Source organism: Dendrobium catenatum, unplaced genomic scaffold (genome assembly GCF_001605985.2).
Source record: "Dendrobium catenatum unplaced genomic scaffold, ASM160598v2 fragScaff_scaffold_1000, whole genome shotgun sequence".
In the NCBI taxonomy this organism is placed as follows: Eukaryota; Viridiplantae; Streptophyta; class Magnoliopsida; order Asparagales; family Orchidaceae; genus Dendrobium; species Dendrobium catenatum.
Window position 1 is genome coordinate 76,594 of NW_021319462.1, and position 18,839 is coordinate 95,432.

Below are 18,839 nucleotides of genomic sequence, written 5' to 3' on the forward strand. Positions count from 1 at the left end.
AATAAATCTTCTATGTTCTTTATATTCACTCTTTTGTATTTAATTTCCATAATATTCTGTAATTTGTTGTGGTTGAAATCTCTGATTTTTATTATTGTGAAATTAGTGTTACTTCTATATAAACTATTTGTTTTAAAATACATAAAAAGATTTCAAATATATTTTCATTTTTTTTCTTAATTTTTTTAAATAACTAATTCGCCCCACTCCCCTCTTGGTTAGCCTCGTGCTAGTTCGTAAAGGTTTAGGAACTCTCATAAACGTTTAAGTGGTATTAGAGCTAGATTCATAAATTAAGTTTTAAAAAAACTTTTGAATCAAAAGATCAATTGCTAACTTTATTAATCGTACTACTATGGAAGGATATTCAATCACTAGACCTCCTCTATTTGATAATATTCCTTTAAATTTTTGGAAAACTCGCTTGACCACTTTCTTACAATCAATTGGTTATCACAAGTGGTTCATGATAGCTACTCTACATCTTCAGGGTTCGTAAAATGATGTTAAAACAAAAATACCTTTCTTTTAATTGAATATAGATGATAGAGATTTAGCCCAACTAAATACAAAATGTTTGAATTATTTTATTTTTTGTACTTTAAAATATGAAGTTACATGTGTGTTTCCACTTGCACTACTAACTTATGAAGGAACAAAAGAAGTGAAATAATCTAGGTTAAACATTCTTCTTCATGATTATAAACTTTTCTGTATGAAACCTAATTAATCTATTTATAAAATGTATACTAGGTTTACTCAAATTTTTACTTCCCTCCATGCCTTAGGATGATATCATAGAAATAATGAAAATGTTAACAAATTTCTTTGCTATTTGCCTTCTTCATATGATGCAAAAATAACTACCATTTCTATGTTTAAAGATTTGAATGTTTATTCTATTGATAACTTACTTGGGCCACTCATTGCCTAGGAGCAAGGAGTGAGTCAAAGGTAGCTTGATGTAAGTGAAAAGAGGAAAGAGAAAATTATAGCATTAAAATTATACTTATGTTCGGATTGCACAAACACCCATGAGGTGTAAGTGAGACAGCGTCCAGAATTCTAGTGAGAGAAAAAGTTACTTTTTCAAATGTCCTTCTTTTGATTATCCTACTGAACTCTGTTATAGTGACGGAGGGACACTGGTCATCTGGTATGGATCATCGGAACACCTCCATTCCCCATTCTACTAGGATTCTTAACCATTGTTGGGGAACCAAAGGTAGAAGCAACGAAGTTTGGGATGATTTGTGAATCGCAAGGTCGAAGCAACATCCGTTGATAATCAGTGAAGGAGGTGTGTCTCCTGTTAAAGTTCCTGTTTATGTGGAAGGTAAGGGTAAGTCTCCTTTGATCAAATGTGATAAGGAGAAAGCATCAAATTCGAAGTGTTTTCTTGCATCGCCATCGAAATCTTTGGTATCAGGTTTTGAAAGTCAATATAATGATTGTGAAGAATTAACATCTACTGGTTTTAATTTGAAAGTGAACCAATTTGTTAATAATTTTGCTCCAGTAAATCAGGAAAGTGTGATTTCAGGTAATTCAATTAATATTTGTGATTTTAATTCTTTGGGTGTTCAAAAGAATGTGGTTGCAGACAAGATGGAAAAATTTTCTGAATCTAAAGCTTCTCTTTTTAGCAACTCAGAGAATGTTTAGGGGAAAAACCATCATATTAAAGTTATCAACTTAGAACATAATCCTTGTAATGAAGAAGATGATGGTATTGTGAAAGTAAACAATGAAAAGGAATGCTAGAATTTTCATTTATTACAAAAATCTTTGGTGGTAAAGTTGTTTGGTAGGAATGTTCCTTTTTCCCTTTGTAGTGTTGAATTAAGGCGTCAATGGAGTAAATTTGGAAACTTTCATATTACTTCACTGGGTCTTGATTGGATGTTGGCTCTTTCCATTCATCCCTTTCTATGGAGGTGTTAAGTGGAGGACCATGGTATGTAGGAGGACATAAAATTGGCTTAGTTAAATGGTCACCTAAGTTTTTTCCAATGTCTTTGAAAGGTCTATCTTCTCCAATTTGGATTCGTTTACCTCATTTACCTCTTCATTATTTGTACGAGGTGAATGTTACAAAAATAGTCTCTAAGATAGGGACTCCTTTATTTTTAGATGGAAATATGTTCAAATGGGGAAGGCGATAGTTTGCAAGAGCTTGTGTGTGTATTAATCTAGATTCTAAATTATCTCATGGAGTTTGGAATGAAGGCATATATGGAAAATTCTTTCAAAAAGTGGAATATGAAAATATTTATTCTTTTTGTTTTAATTGTGGTAAGATAGGGCATGTTCTTTGAGAGTGCTCTGATGGCAAGATTATTGAAAATGTTAATGGCCTTATAGAAGTGAAGAATAATGGGAAGGTTGCTATGGCTGAGAAAACATTGGAAAGCAAAATTGGCAAACCAGAAATAATGAATGGTCCGTGGATGAATGTGAAGTTTAAAAAAAATAGTAAAAACTTTTGGAAGGTTCGGAAGAACTTGGATTTTATGAAACTTCCAGATTTGGTTGTTATTGCTAATAAATTTGATATTTTATCTCATGATAATCCTAGCTTGAATGAGGATAGGCTATTTGATATTCCAGAAAATAATGGATTGTAGAAGGATTCTACCAATTTGGTAAATGTTTTATCTCAAAGCTTAGTGAGTAATTTGGCTACAGAGGATGAAAGAAATGATGAACCTATCTCAAATTTCCTTGAAGATTCATTTGCTAAAGCAGATTTGGTTGTTGTTGGAGAAAGTGAAAGGGAAATCCAGAATTCTGATTATGCTAATATGAATAAAGCTTTGGTTCTTGCTCAGGATAAAGTTGTTGATTCATATGATTGTAACGAATCAATTTTTTCTAAAAAAACTCAAGTTGAAATAGATTATGTTGTTGATGTAAATAATTGGAAATCAACAGATCTTGTAAGCAGGAGTTGGAACCTATGGGCCCTATTGTTGTTGTACCGGAATGTGAACATGAAGGAATTGACATTGTTGGTGAAATGGAAGCTCGGGATTTTATTTCCTCTACTAAGATTGTTATTTCTAAGATAAGTTTAGAATCTTGTGTTGTTATTAACAATAATGAGGTAATGTTGGGTAGTGTTAAACAAAAAATCACTAAACAACTCAATTTTTTAAGACCTCTTGAAGATTTTCCTAGGAAAAGGAAAATTGATTTGAAGCCTTTCGGAGGTAATAATTTCAATAGTATCTCTGGATGATTGTTTATACGGATTGGGATGTGGATAAAGGAGTTGTTTATTAGATTTGAAGCCTTTTGAAGCCTTTTATTTCTTTAAAGCCTTTTGAAGCCTTTTAAAGCCTTTTGTGGATAAAGCCTTTTATTTCTTTAAGAGATTTGGATATGGAAAAAGAAGTTTGCATTACCTCAATTGATGCAGATTTCTTCATTCAATTATTATACTATAGGAAAGATCTGTCTTTAGCTTATCTAGGGGAGGAGATGCTCAAGCTATGCTATGGTCATACTTTTATAAGTGGAGTTAAAGGAGTTGTTTTTATTATAGTTATCTATAGTTTTATCTTTTTAGATTTATGTTTTCATTATGTTTATTTAGTAGGTCTTGTTTGCTTTTTTGGAATTATCGTAATGTTTTATGAGTTTCTTACTAGTTTTCATTTTTCATCTTTTTGGAACTCTGGGATACTAATCAACCTTTTAGGTTGCTTTAATATTTGATATCTCCATCACCCCAATGGATTTAAAAAGTGAATTAGTAGATCTTATATCCAATATGTAAGTTTCAAAGGGCTTTGATTTTTTTCTTTCTAGTCTGTAATAATTATTCATTTTAATGCTATATGCATCCTTTCAAAAAAAAAAGGCTATTGATTCTGATAGAGACTTTTTTGGACAAGATGATGATGACATTGTATTGATGACAAGGCAATTCAAAAACTTTTTAAAGAAAAAAGTAAAAATGTCATGAGTAATGGAATAAGGGTAAGAACAGTAAAAATTCTAAAATTTCTTCTATTGTTTTATGCTTTGAATGCAGCAAGAAAAGGCACCTGAAGTCTAATTTCCCAAATCATAAAAATCACCCAATTAAGGAGAAGGGTGAAGAAATACCTAAATTCAAGAAGGACAAGAAAAAGACTCAAAAATCTTTCTAGCCAAACTCAACATTAAACTCTTCTAAAACTGAAGCAGAAGAGGAGGTAGCTAACCTTTGCTTAATGGCAGATGGTCATCTTAAACATTTTGATCAAGAGGAGGAATGTGAGCTTACTTATTATCAATTATTTGAAGTTTCAAAAAAATTCATACTGCATATTAGAAGCATAAAAAATCACATGCCATAAATCTTACTTTTCAATTATATAGCATGATTACTTAAGAAAAGATCATTCCACTATGGATAGTAATCATATTTCCTTGTTAGATGAATTTGATATTTTAAATATGAAGCATTATAAATTAACTGATGAGCATGATTCCTTGAAAATATTATGTGTTGAATTAAAAGTTGCATATAAGATATTAGAAACACTTTCATCTAAATTAGATAATAGGGAGCATGCATTAAAAATTAAAAATTCAATTCTTCAAAGTGCAAACCAATTTTTACAAATAAAAATAAATGCTTTTGAAGAAAATAAAAAACCAACTTCCCTTGAATAGTTTCAAAATCCATCATCAAAGCATGCATCATTCAAACGTAGGAAGATGCATCATAACCTAAATATATTAGAAAATTATTTTCCTGGTGTTAGATATTTTTCTTGTGATATGCTAGAATATATCTCCCACACTTGTACCATTCACCGTATAACACATTTATTGTGGAGAAAAAATTTCAAAATTCATAGCATATCATGCATGCATTTTACTCTTCTTTCCATAAGATGGAACCCAAACTTTTTTGGGTTCCCAAATCTAATATATGTTGATTTTGTAGGGATGCTCTCACAAAAGGCCTCATGAGAGCATGTGGTACACGGACAGCCGATGTTTAAGGTATTTGATTGGAGATATAAATCAATTCATTTTGCTGGAGGCTAGGGAAGGACGCAAGGTGACACGTGGAGATAACAACACTAGGAGAGTGGTGGGATCAAGTATAATTGGCAACTCCAAAAATTTCATTATTAAAAATTTTTTACTTTTAGATGGCTTGAAGCATAACCTACTTAGCATAAGCAAACTTTATGATAAAGTATTTAGCATTAAATTTTGTCTACCAACTGTATGATTAGCTTAAATGCAAAAACTGTGTTGCAAGGAAAAAAAAGAATTAATAATGTTTTCATTCTTGATTTAAATGCGGTTGAACCTGCTGCTTATTTTTGCCTAAAAATTGTTGTTGATGAATCCTAGTTTCGGCATAGGAGATTATGTCATGCAAGTATGAAAAATCTAAGGAAATTATCTAAAAAGACTTAGTGAGAGCAAATCCCAAACTAGAGTTCGCTAAGGAACACCTATGTGATGCCTATCAATTAGGGAAACAAGTCAAATCCTCCTTCCTCCCAATCAAAAATATTAACACTAATAAAGCCTTTGACGTCCTTCATATGGATCTCTTTAAATATGTCAGCACTATAATCCTAGCAAGGAAAGTCTTTGGGTATGTGTTTATTGATGAATATTCGAGGTTTACTTGGGTTAGATTCTTATCTCATAAAAGTGAATCATTCAAGGAGTTTAGGTCTTTTTTTACTTGGATTCAAAGGAAACTAGGCTGTGACAAGTACCAAATAATTGAAAAAGAGGCACAAAATGAACCCTCAAAGAAATAAGGTTCTATCTCATTCAAATATTTAAATATTAGAAAAATTCATGTGCCACTTAACGTCTTTAAAAACTTGAATTTGAAAATCATGAATTTTTGTTGATTACTCTGCAATATTTTTCTATCAGATATTTTTCTGAAATGAAATATGAAAACATCACTTTCCTACCTAATTTCTTTTCTGAGTTAGATTTTTGTTTAAAAAGAATTTTGACTAAAAGGAGTCTGAACTATTGATTCTTGTTGAATCATGATTAGGTTTTTAAACCTAAACTAATGTCACAAGGCTAACTAAGAGGGGGTGAATTGGTAATTTTAAACATTACTCTTAGATTTTAAAATTTGAAACTGATGGATATATGATGCAAGTTAATTTAAAGTTTTCAAAATAACTTTTCAACCATGTAATTAATAACATGCAAAAACTAAGAAGTGGAAAAATAAAAGCCACAAAGATTTATAGTGGTTCGATCAAACATGACCTACATCCACTCCCTGAAGCCTCCCACTTTAGGTATTGCACTATTACCAAAGTGACTCTCCTTTAGCCCCCACAATAAGGTGGAGAAACCTTTACAAAACTCTCTTCCGCCAATCCTCAGTGTGGCAGATAACCGTCATCCTTTCACACCCTCCAGGTGTAGTCAAAGAACCTTCATCCTTTCACACCCTCCAAGTGTGGGCAGAGTACCTTTGACGATTCACAAACTCTAAGTGTAGGTAGAGAACCATCATCCTTTCACATCCTCCAAGTGTAGGCAGAGTACCTTCGGCTGTTCACACTCTCTAAGTGTCGACAGAGAACCGTCATCCTTTCACACCCTCCAAGTGGAGGCAGAGAACCTTCATCCTTTCATACTTTCCAAGTGTCGGCAGAGTACTGGATCTTATCCGAATATCTTCTCAATAATAATTTAGAAAGATAAGAGGAAGAGTGTTAACCATAATTACAAAGAGATCCTTACCTTTGAGTAACCTTGTGAACCCGTCACACTCCACCTACAAGAAATCTCTCTCAAACACTCTCTCACACTTTCTCCTTAAATTGCTATTGAAATCTCACATAGACAAGACTTTTCGAAGTTAGTTTTAGTGGGCCTTTTTATACAAAAGACACAAAAAATTGTCTAGAAAACTAAAGTTTTAAATTTTAAGCGTACACGATCGTACAGTACGATCATATATTCATACGTACGAACAGTTCAATATTGTTGCATACAAACCCATTGTGAATAGGTATAAAATTATTTCATTCCCGATCATCATCTCGTATGAAATAAGTTCATTCAGAATGATAAAAAAAATTTAAAGTTCATTTGTACGAAACGTCAGGACAAAATGAATGAGAACAGAAATAGAGGCATTCATCCCTGTACAAAATTAAATATAGTCCATATAATCTTCATCTGAGGATAGAATAAAGACATTTGTCATGGGATAAAATTAAATATCATTCGTATGATCTTCGTTTGAGGTTAGAACAGAGACGGTCGTCCTAGAATGAAATTAAATATCATCCATACAATCTTTGTCCGAGGTAAGAATAGAGACGTTCATCCTGGGACAAAATTAAATATCATCCGTACGATCCATACTTAAAAAAAAAATATTTTCATTCTTATTCGTTCAACTGCTCGTTGGGAAAAATAACTGACCAGATAGTCTCGTACGAAGTCATATCATACAATACGATCAGTTTAAAAATTGAATTTTAAAATTCTCCCCCAGTGTGTATGTTCTCAGTTACTTAATTATAATCACACACTCTCAGACTCAATAAAATGAAAAATATAGATTTCAATTATAATAAACTCTAAACTCGTCTTGATTTGAAGTCTTTAACAATCCGGAGTATGAGTTCTCTAAAATGTTAGTACACATAAGAGTAAAAACAATTCTTCTAAAATATGTTAAGAGAAATAATAATCAAATAAATAATATTTGAAATCATCAAAAACATACTAGTTGCAATAATATCAAACATGTATAGGAATTATCTCAACAATCTCCCCCTTTTTGATGATGGCAAAATAATTATTATTTCAATAAAATTGATAATCCTAAATTTCTCCTTAACTCCACCTAAATGAATAAGCTGTGAATTTAAGGGAATTTCTATTAAGAACAAATCAATTTTTTTAAAAAAATTTTAAGTTTTAAAAACACACAAAGTGCCCAAAAAGCGAGAAGAAATAAAAAAAAAAATAAAACACTATGAACAAAATAAACAAATACGAACAAAGCAAATAACAATATAAAAAACAATCAACTGCAAATAATATTTCTCCCCCATTTTGTTAACAGCAAAAAGAGAAGAAGATAAATAGATGAAATCTAAGAAGTCATATAAGAAACCTTTGATAATTGATCCTGAAATAGATTGATTTATAATTGAAATAATAAGATTAATGTTCATTAAAGAAAAATAAAGATTCATAACTTTTAAATTAAGATATAACATAGACAAGATAAATATATCAAGGTCATGAAACCTTCTAGACCGTTAGATAAGGAAAATTATTGCAAAGGTGATGAAATAAAGATTAATTTAAGTCAATTTCCATTACAAAATATAATTGAATATTAGATTGATTTGAAATTGAAGATTAAAAGATAGAGGAAAGAACATTATCAATATACTTATTTGGCGACATGATGCATCGATATCTTTTCAATATTTGTGGTACACTTTGTGAATCTTTTTTGTATTTGGACTAATTTTATGCCTCTTTTCAATTTGCGAATCATTGCGCATACTTTTGATTTTTATACACATGTACATCTCCATTTTTTAATTGATCTTTCTAAAATCAATAATCTAAAAACTAAAACTTCTCTAAGTACAAAGATAATTATATTGAAAAGAGAAAAAAAGAATAATAAGATATCAAAATTGCAATAATAATATTAAAATTTTGTATTCCTAAAAAGAACATGAGATTAATAGTGTTAACTAAATCTAATTATAATTTAACTTATATTTTTAAAAATTTTGATTTTTGAATGAAATTAATTTTTATATTGCTATTCATATTATAACACTTTTTAGATCAATTAAGTCTGGATTATTATACAGGCAAACAAACATTTCTAATAGAGAATAAATCAACTTAAATAAAACAAGATAATTTTTATTGATATCAAGTTATCGAAGAGATACAAGGAATGCTTACATGATATTAATAAAATCAAAATATAACATGAAAATTCTGACACAAAATAATTACATAAAAATATTAAACAAACACAAGTAAAAGATCATCACATCAGATAATTACACAATAGTGAAGACAATCACGTAAGAAGTATACTTATAACTCTGAGGGTCCCTGGTTCGGAGGAGGTAGCTGGTTGAATAAGGAAAAATAGCTACTCATCATAGCCACATTGGTGTTCATCGATTCGAACTGACTTCGAATAGAACCCATATCCTGCTGATATTGAGCATCTTATTGGTGTAGGTAAATCTAAATTTGATCAAAGTACTGATTAAAATGACTCTAAAGATTTTAAAAGAGCTGGACCATCTCTTGAAGGGATGGTCCACGAGCAGGCACAGGTGCAGGTATAGGTGCAGGAGCAGGTGCTACCCCTTCTCCCTCATAATCCTCACTTCTATCATCTCTCCCAAAAAATGCTTGGAATGAAGCATTAGTAAAGTAGATGGGAAATTCTAGATAAGGATTAGGATGAACTAGATTGTACTTCTTCTCAAGAATGTAGGTCACTATGTATCCTAAAGTAATATTCTTCTTTTTCTTATGAGAGATATGGCCAATTTCAGAAAGCCCGTGAATGTAGTCAATAATGAGTTGGGCTTCATCTGTAGGTTGACCAGTCATCATGACAAGGTAAGTCATAGTGGAAAGAAGAGGAGTAATATTAATACAGTCACCAGCTTTAGGAATTATAGAGTTTCTAAGAACATACTGGATGATCCTAGCATTTTGGTTCAAATTGGACACCCTAGGCAAATAACACACTTGTTCAATCCCTCTAATCACTTTATTTATTTCAGTCTAGTTAAAATTAGAAACAAAGGTCAAAGTATGGGCTCTAATTCCTTGAGTCCTTAATTATAAAAAGGTTCTCAAATCTTTCTTTATTATTTCAACCCTATTTTTTACAACATAAGATCTAATCCTACTTTGGTCAGTGCTAAAGCACATGTTGGCTAGAAAGTAGTGAAATATATCCTTATTGTAGGAGTGAATAAGTGTCATGATAAAAGTAAATTGGGTGGCAGCAAAAAGAGGCATAACTTGAAAGTTAATATTTTCTTGGAGAATGATTCTAGATGATGTAATCTTGGCATAAATAAACCTATGAAATGAATCCTCATTAGTCTTAGATAGAAAGTTATCGTCTTCAGTCCTTAAAGATGAACCTGTGATGAGTCTACCCCTCTTGCTAGAACTTGCCATTGCAATGATTTGAAGGATTGGAGAAGGCTATAGAAGTGAATAAAAATGAATTCCAACCCTTATTTAAAGAAACATAATATTTCATACATACAAAACTCAGTTCGTACAGTACGATTAAAGGGTATGTACATACGAAAATAAACTTCTTATGTACAAACGAGTACATTCAAAATGAAATTACTTTTAGTAATCATACAATTTACAATGCATCATTTCATACAGACTTTTTGACCATACAATCGTACATACGGGATGATCGATTATTTAAAATCATTTTAATGATGGTTTGATTCGTCCCCCACAATTAATGACATGTGGTTCATATATACGAATGTGAGATTCATACGTATAATTAGTAATAATAATTGATTATGCCCGTATAACTATCTACATGCATACATACAAATGAATACACATCATCTGGGATGATCTGGAGATTGTGTAGTATGATATGTATTAAAAAAACAAACTATATGCAATAAGTTCAACCCAACGATCGATATGCTATAGAATTTGTACAGTATACAAATAATTTCATATAGTACAAATATAACACTTAAAAAAATTTGAACGATCGATCAAAAATAGGAAATCCAATGTAAAAACATTTCAAAATCACACAAATTACAAAAAACACCAAAAATCACAAAAATAAATACACACATAAAATTACCAAAATAGAAAACACACAAAAAATATATCAAGTTTGTAAAAAAATTTAATTAAGCATTCAGATCAATCACACCTAGCCTTTTTTTAATGTGTTGAAAGTATCAAAAGCTAGTGGTTTTGTAAAAATGTCTACAAGTTGATTTTCAGTTAAAGCATGATTCAGTTTAATTTCTTCTTTGGATACATGATCCCTTATGAAATGATATCTTATGTCTATATGTTTGGTTCTAGAATGTTAAATAGGATTTTTTGAAATACAAATGGCACTATTGTTATCACAATAAATTTGAATTCTGCCTAGTGTAAATCCTAAATCAAGCAACTATTATTTCAACCAAAGAACTTGTGCCACACAGCTTCTTAAGGCAATATATTTAGCTTCAGCAGTAGATAGGACTACAAAATTATATTTTTTACTGCACCAAGAAACAAAAGAATTTCCAATAAATTTATATGTTCTGGATGTGCTCTTTATATAAACCCTATAACCTATAAAGTCCTAATATAAATATTCAATTATTTCAAATAAAGAGCTAAACATAGGATACCAAATCCCTAAGTTCTGAGTTCCCAAGAGATATCACAAAATCCTTTTTATTTCTATTAAATATAATTCTTTTGGATCTAATTGAAATCTAGGACATAAATAAACACTAAACATAATATCGAGTCTACTAGCAGTCAAATAAAGTAAAGATCTAATAATCCCTCTAAATTTCTTTTGATTAATAGAATTTTCCTTTGGGTCCTTATCTAACTGAACTGAGGAACTAATAGGTGTACTGAAAGTTTTAGCATTATTCATTTCATACTTTTTAAAGAAATCCTTAACATATTTTGACTGACTAAGAAATATTCCCTCCTCAATTTACTTAATGCTAAAGCCTAGAAAGTAACTTAAATCTCCCATTAGACTCATCTAAAATTCATTACTCATTGTTTTGGATAAATCATCACATAGATTTTTATTTTTAGATACAAAGATGATATCGTCAACATAAATTTGTACAATGAGTATATCATCTCTTAATTTCTTCAAAAAGAGAGTGGTGTTCACACTTCATTTTTCAAAATATCTATCAAGAAGGAAAGTGATCAACCTCTCATTCCAAACCCTAGGTGCATATTTCAATCCATATAATGCCTTTTTCAATTTAAAAATATGATTTAAGCATTTTGAATTTTTAAAACCTGAAGGTTGTTCAACATAAACATCCTCTTGAATCATCCCATTTAAAAAGGAGCTTTTAACATTCATTTGAAATAATTTGAATCCTTTAAAATAGGTAAAGGCTAACAAAACCCTAATTGCTTAAAGTCTAGCTACAGGGGTAAAAGTTTCCTCAAAATCAATCCATTCAATCAGATTATATCCCTTAGCCACCAATCTATCCTTATTTCTAATGACAACTCCTGAGTCATTTATTTTGTTCTTGAATACCCACTTATTTCTAACTACACTTTGATCCGTTGGCCTTGTAATTAATTATCAAATATCATTTCTCATAAATTGATTTAATTCTTCTTACATTGACAAAATCCAAAATTCATCTGAAAGTGATTGATTTACATTTGTGGGTTTTATCATAGATACAAAGGCAAAATGATTGATTTCTTTGCTTAGTCCACACCTAGTCCTAACACCCTCACTAGGTTCACCTAAAATCAATTCTTTTGGGTGGTTTTTAGAAAATCTCAAATCTTTATGCAACGGTTTTTCTATCTCCTGCTTTTCATCCAAAATAATATTTTTATTCTTTTGGGAGTTGTTTTCTACCTCATCCTCTTCCAAATTTGGCTCTTCCAAAATTCCATATTCATCAAAAATAATATGTGTGGTCTCTTCAACTACAAAGATTTTTTTGTAAGATTTTCCAAAACTAGAGTATCAAGAAAAAATTTCTTCATCTAATTTTGGATCAAATTTTCCTAAGGTAGATTTTCCATTATTGTGTATAAACACATTACATCCAAAAACATGCAAATATGAAAAATTAGGTGTTCTCCCTTTAAGAAGCTCATAAGGTGTTTTGTTTAATTTTGACCTGATGTTCACCCTATTCAGAACATAACATGCAATGTTAACCGCTTCAGCCCAAAAATATTTAGGAAGTGAATATTCCACCAATATGTCTCGAGCGACTTTTATTAATGTTATGTTCTTTCTTTCGACTACCCCATTCTACTGAGTAGTTCGAGGTGTAGAAACAATATGATTAATTCCTTTTTCATTACAAAAATCCTCAAATTTTTTATTTTCAAATTCACCGTTGTGATCACTTTGAATTGTTAAGATCTCACACCCTAATTTCCTCTAAATCCAAGTCAAAAAATCTCTAAACTCCTCAAATAATTCACTCTTATGATATAAGAATTTAACCCAAATGAATCTAAAAAAATCATCCACTATCATAAATATGTATACCTTCCCTCCTAGACTTACAGTTTCAACAGGTCCAAAAAGATTAATATGTAAAATCTCTAAAGGCTTACTAATTCTAAGATCCTTAATGGACTGAAAAGAGGACTTCACCTATTTTCCTAATTAACAAGCATCACAAAGATGATCCTTTAGAAAGTCTAATTTTTGTTTACCTCTCATTAAGTTCTTTTAGGTAAGTCTTCTAAGAGTTTTCATGTTAGAGTGACAAATCTTCCTATGCCATAATTATGACTCATCGGAAATGGTTTTCAAACAAAAAGCATCAAGAGTTTTTATACAATTTAAATTTAGCATATAAATATTATTTTCCATTAAAACATACAAAACATTATTACCATTTAAGCTTAATATGTAGCTAATTGGGAAAAATTTCACAGTATCCTTTATCACATAGTTGGCTAATACTCAACAGATTATGATTTAAGCTTTCTACAAATAACACATTTTCAATGAAAAAGTTTTGCAAGTTTTCAATCATACCTGATCCAACCACCTTCATAGTGGTGTTATCTCCAAGTGTAACCCTGCCTTCACTTCTGGCTTATAGTGATATAAATTGCTTAGTATCTCCAGTCATATGCTTTGAGCAACCGCTGTTTAGGTACCAAATGCTCTCACGATTCCTTGTATAAGAGCGTGCCTATAAAATTATCAAATGTTAAACCTGAGAACCCAAACATATTTAGGTTATCCTTTTGGAAAATTAAAAATAGATTCATGTATGATATATCTAAGTTTATGCATCTTTGGTTTCCACACTAAATGGGTCTTTTTATATAAGGTACAAGTGTGCGCTATATGTCTAGTCATCACACAAGAAAAACATTTATCTCCAGGAAATGAATTTCTTAATCTTATATGATTACTCTATCTTTCTTGATTGTAAAAATTTGGAATACTAAATAAGATTAATAAAATCTTTAATCGTTAGGGGTTTCTTATTTTCCTCAAGAGCTTGCACTTTCAATTTCAAAAATGTGTTCATATCTTTTAAAATTTTCTTATCAAAATTTAAATAGTGCTCTTTGTTCTTTGATTCATCCTTAAATCTTTTAACAACTTTTTCCAAATAAGCATAGAATGATTTTAAAACATTATTCTCCTTATTTAAGTTATCAAACTCATTAAGTAAGCTCATGTAGTTGTTATCTATCAATGCATGATCTTTCCTAATGATTTCATATTCTTTTTACAATTCTTGCATTTCAAGATTAAGATTTAGCATGCATTTTCTTTAGCTTCCTATATGCATCATGTATTCTTTTAGAAACTTCTAATAATTAAGTATAGGTTAAGTTACATATCTCTTCTTGATCTGACTGATCAAGATTATCGGCCATTAAGCACAAGATGGTGACTTCCTCCTCCTTTTCAATTTTAACGAATTAGAAGCCGAGTCTGCCCAAAAAGCTCTTTGAAATATCTTCTTGCCCTTCTTCATATTTGGTTTCTCCTCTGCCTTCTCCTTACTAGGAGTGGCTTTTAGGTTTGGGCAATTGTTGTCCTCATTTTTGTATGAGGTCACTAAGGCCCTTCCAAACTCCAGATAAATCTAGACTTTAAGATTCTTTCCTAGAGCCAGACCTTAGGGCCTACTCTAGACTTTAAGATTAAGGCAAGTGCCTTTCAACTGAGGGGCCAAGCTCGTATTAAGAGCCATTTTCATAGCCAGATTAAAATCCAACATAAGTACCCAACTCATGGTACCAACTACCATAAAATGATCCAAAAGCTCCATCTTCATTGAACTCATCACCATGAAGGCCAAATGGGGTGCCAACCTCATGATGATGCTCACAACAAAAGTCACCACCTATGTTATCATCACTATCATCATCATTCTTGTAATCATCGTCGTTAGTATCCCTTGTTGATCCTCAAGCCTTGAGTATTTCTTTGTATGACCCTAAAGTTTAATTTAGAGAAATATCTTTTTACAAGGAGTAATTAAGCAAAACATAAGATGGCTAATAAAGCTAAGGATCATAGTTGGCTACTAATATAAATGATGTGGCATCTTACTTATCAATGATGAATAACACACTCTAACACAGAGGTCCTGTGGAGTTGTAATGTATAGTGTGACATGTGCTATTTTAAAAATTACACGAAGCATTAAAAAATCATACATAATTTATTACAAATTAAACAATATGAGACAAATATCATAATACAAAAAGTACTATTATATCATATAAGTATAACATAATATTACTTTAACAAATAAAATATGTACTCCAAGAGCTTGTACAAATTTTCTAGTATCATGTAAATTTCACAAAGGTACCATATGTGTTAATGAAATTGCAAAATTTAAGTGAAGGCCAATGAGTTATGGGAATAAATATTTGAGGCAACAAGAGCAAGAAATAGTTTCAGTTAGTTTGAAATGGATAAGCTCGTTATGCTCTTTATAGATACAAATCTTGATTGTTGTAAATGTTGTAATAACAACATTAGTTGCCCTACTTCTAAAAGCCTTTCAAGAATAAACGAATCACTCACTGCAGTCCTTGTCGATGAATCTCTTGCTTGTCACAATAGCAAGAAATGCCTTATAGCCCATGTCGATGATGCTTAAAGATTTTTCGCCATTCGAGCTATCTATGAATGTCATCAGACTTGTCTTACCACCTCTGCTAATTTTGCAACTAAAGTGCACAATGATCAACCACTCTCTTCGTCATCTTTTCTCTTTTTAATTATCTATATGACAGTTTGTTTTGAATTCCTTCTAACTGCTTAGGGGTAGGTTGCTTTTGAAAAACTTCAAAAGCTAGAGGATTCTTGCAACTACACAATGTCCTATGGTTGTTTTCCCGATTTTCGCATAGAAATCTAATTCACATTATTTTATGGATCTAGATGCCTAGTGCTAAGAAAAGCTAAAACTCTTGCTTTTTTTATTTTTATTTTGATGGCATCTTCATGTCAACAGTTTTGTTGAGCTAGTTGATGGTGACAATAATCAATTATAAAAAGAAAGATTGAAATCACCATGGATCATTCTCGATAACATAACATTTTTTAATTAGTATACGGTGAGCTAAATTTTCCGTGTTTCATCGATGCGTTTTTATCAAAATGATACTATTATCAACATATCACTGAACCACACAACTCAATTACGATTTTTCGTATGGTATAGAGACAACTAGAACATAAAAGTGCAATTGCCCATGTTGAAGATTTATGTTTTATGTTAGACCAACAATGAGTAGTAAAATTTAAGTTGAAATTCATGAAATGATGATATACTTCAAAAATGCATATTTTCTCTATCTTAATTACTCTCTTCTTGTTTGCTCTAATAGATTGCAATGTTTGGCAAGTGAAATATGGTTTCTCTGACTTGAATTAGACTATTCTATTTGATATAAATCAGGAAATGCTCCACAAGCATCAGAATCTTCTCTGTCATTGAGAAGTAAAATATCTGAACTCATGACATTGGCACTGGAAACTTACAGGAAGAAATCCATCTTCTTCTGGATTCAATTAACTATAAGTAGCAGCTTTATGCTTTCTGCTTTTCCAGCTTCAAGTATTCTATCTCGTCTATACTATAACAATGGTGGAAAAAGTAAATGGATTATTTCCTGGGTGGCTGTTGCAGGATGGCCTTTAACCGCGATCTTCCTGACCCCTATCTACATTTTCGGCAATAGATCGCCGTCGCCGCTAACCCTAAAGCTCTTCCTGTCGTATATTTTGTTGGGCTTCCTCAGTGCTGCTGACAACCTCATGTATGCCTGGGCTTATGCTTACCTCCCAGCCTCCACAGCATCTCTTTTGGCTGCTACTTCTCTAGCATTTTCTGCTCTTTTTGGCTATCTCATTGTAAAGAACCAAATAAACCTTTCTTCCTTGAATGCCATTATCCTCATCACCGCCGGCGCCGCTATAATTGCACTCGATTCCGATTCCGATAGGTATCCAGGCATCAGCAACTCCCAATACACCCTTGGATTCATCTGGGACATTTTGGGCTCTGCTCTCCATGGCTTGATTTTTGCATTATCAGAGCTTCTCTTTGTGAAAATTCTTGGTAGAAGATCTTTCCATGTTGTGCTTGAACAGCAATTGATGGTTTCCTTTTGTGCATTTGTGTTCACCACCATTGGTGTGGCTGTGAACAAAGACTTTTATGAAATGAAAATGGAAGCAAAGAGCTTTAAGACAGGACAGATTTCATATTACATGGTGCTGGTTTGGTCTGCTATTACATTTCAGCTTGGAGTTTTAGGAGGAACTGCTGTTCTTTTTCTAGCTTCTACACTGCTTGCAGGTGTTCTTAATGCAGTGAGGGTGCCAATTACTAGCATTGCAGCAGTAATATTTTTACATGACCCAATGGGTGGATTCAAGATTTTGTCCTTAATACTAACTGTTTGGGGATTTGGATCTTATATTGTGGGTCATATTACACTGGGAAAAGTTTCTTGAGCAATGCTTTGGGGAAATTATTGGGTCCGGATAACGTACATATCTCACCATCCAGAGACCAATAAGATGCAGCCATGTTATTCAGTACTGAGGTAATGAGCTCTACTGAGCTCAGTACTGCTTAAAACTGAGCAGTGCTTAGTACCGAGCTCAGTACCGAATAGAAGGTGATGTGGGAGCATTTTCAATGGGCTATGGACGGCGTACGCGCTCCGGATCTAATAATTTCCCAATGCTTTGTAGTTAATTTTTGCTCTATTGAATTTGCATAGGGGGTTGTAGTGTTAAGCTATGAGAGCAACCTTGGTTGAAACTATTACAAAGTTAAAATTGTAATAATCATTGAATTGAATACTATATTGAGATAAAAACATTTATTTATAAACATGAAATAAAGCAATAAAAAAATATAATAATCTTATTTTCATTGATATTATAAGTTCTTCATATTGTAAAGCTATTAATCTTATTTTCATGGATCAAATGAGTAGAATGTATTCATGTTGAATTATTTTTTAGCAAATACCTACTCGACCTATGAACCCAAATTTGCACCCTATCGAAAATAATCTTATGGCTTATAACTGCTGATTTATATCTTAAAACTTTTCAAATTTATTCTATTTCTTCAATATTAGTTAGTTTTTAAAAAAAAAAATATTTGTATTTAACATAAAATTCCATTAAAAACTCAAAAATATCAGGTGAAACTCTCAATTTTCATCAGAAATTTTAGAAACTAGGGTTTTGAACAATATTACAAAATCAACAAAAATTAACAAATTGTAAATTATTTCAAATCAATTTTAATCAAACTGAACTCATACCACAAAAACTTAAAATCATGTACAATTTCAAATTGGCATTATAATTTATAACACACCAAAATTGAAGGCTAATATTCAATTTTAATCATAAAATCTATCTTGAAATTAATACTATACATAAAAAAAATGATATTACACCAAAAGCCTACTTCACCATCATTAGATCCTTCAAGATCACCATCATCATTAACTTGATGACAATATTATTCTCATTCAAAGGTAAATTTATTCTGTGCGGATACGGACGCCGT

At 31.4% G+C, this 18,839-nt stretch overlaps 1 protein-coding gene across 1 annotated transcript; it reads left to right on the forward strand.

Annotated features, from left to right (window-relative positions):
* Window positions 1-16,690: 16,690 nt before the first annotated feature.
* LOC110097145 (probable purine permease 5) lies at window positions 16,691-17,765 on the forward strand (the record flags this gene model as incomplete). Its single annotated transcript, XM_020823390.2, has 1 exon — window positions 16,691-17,765. A coding segment is annotated over one exon (1,071 nt), but the record flags the coding sequence as incomplete, so codon positions are not given.
* Between the last annotated feature and the right edge of the window lie 1,074 nt (window positions 17,766-18,839).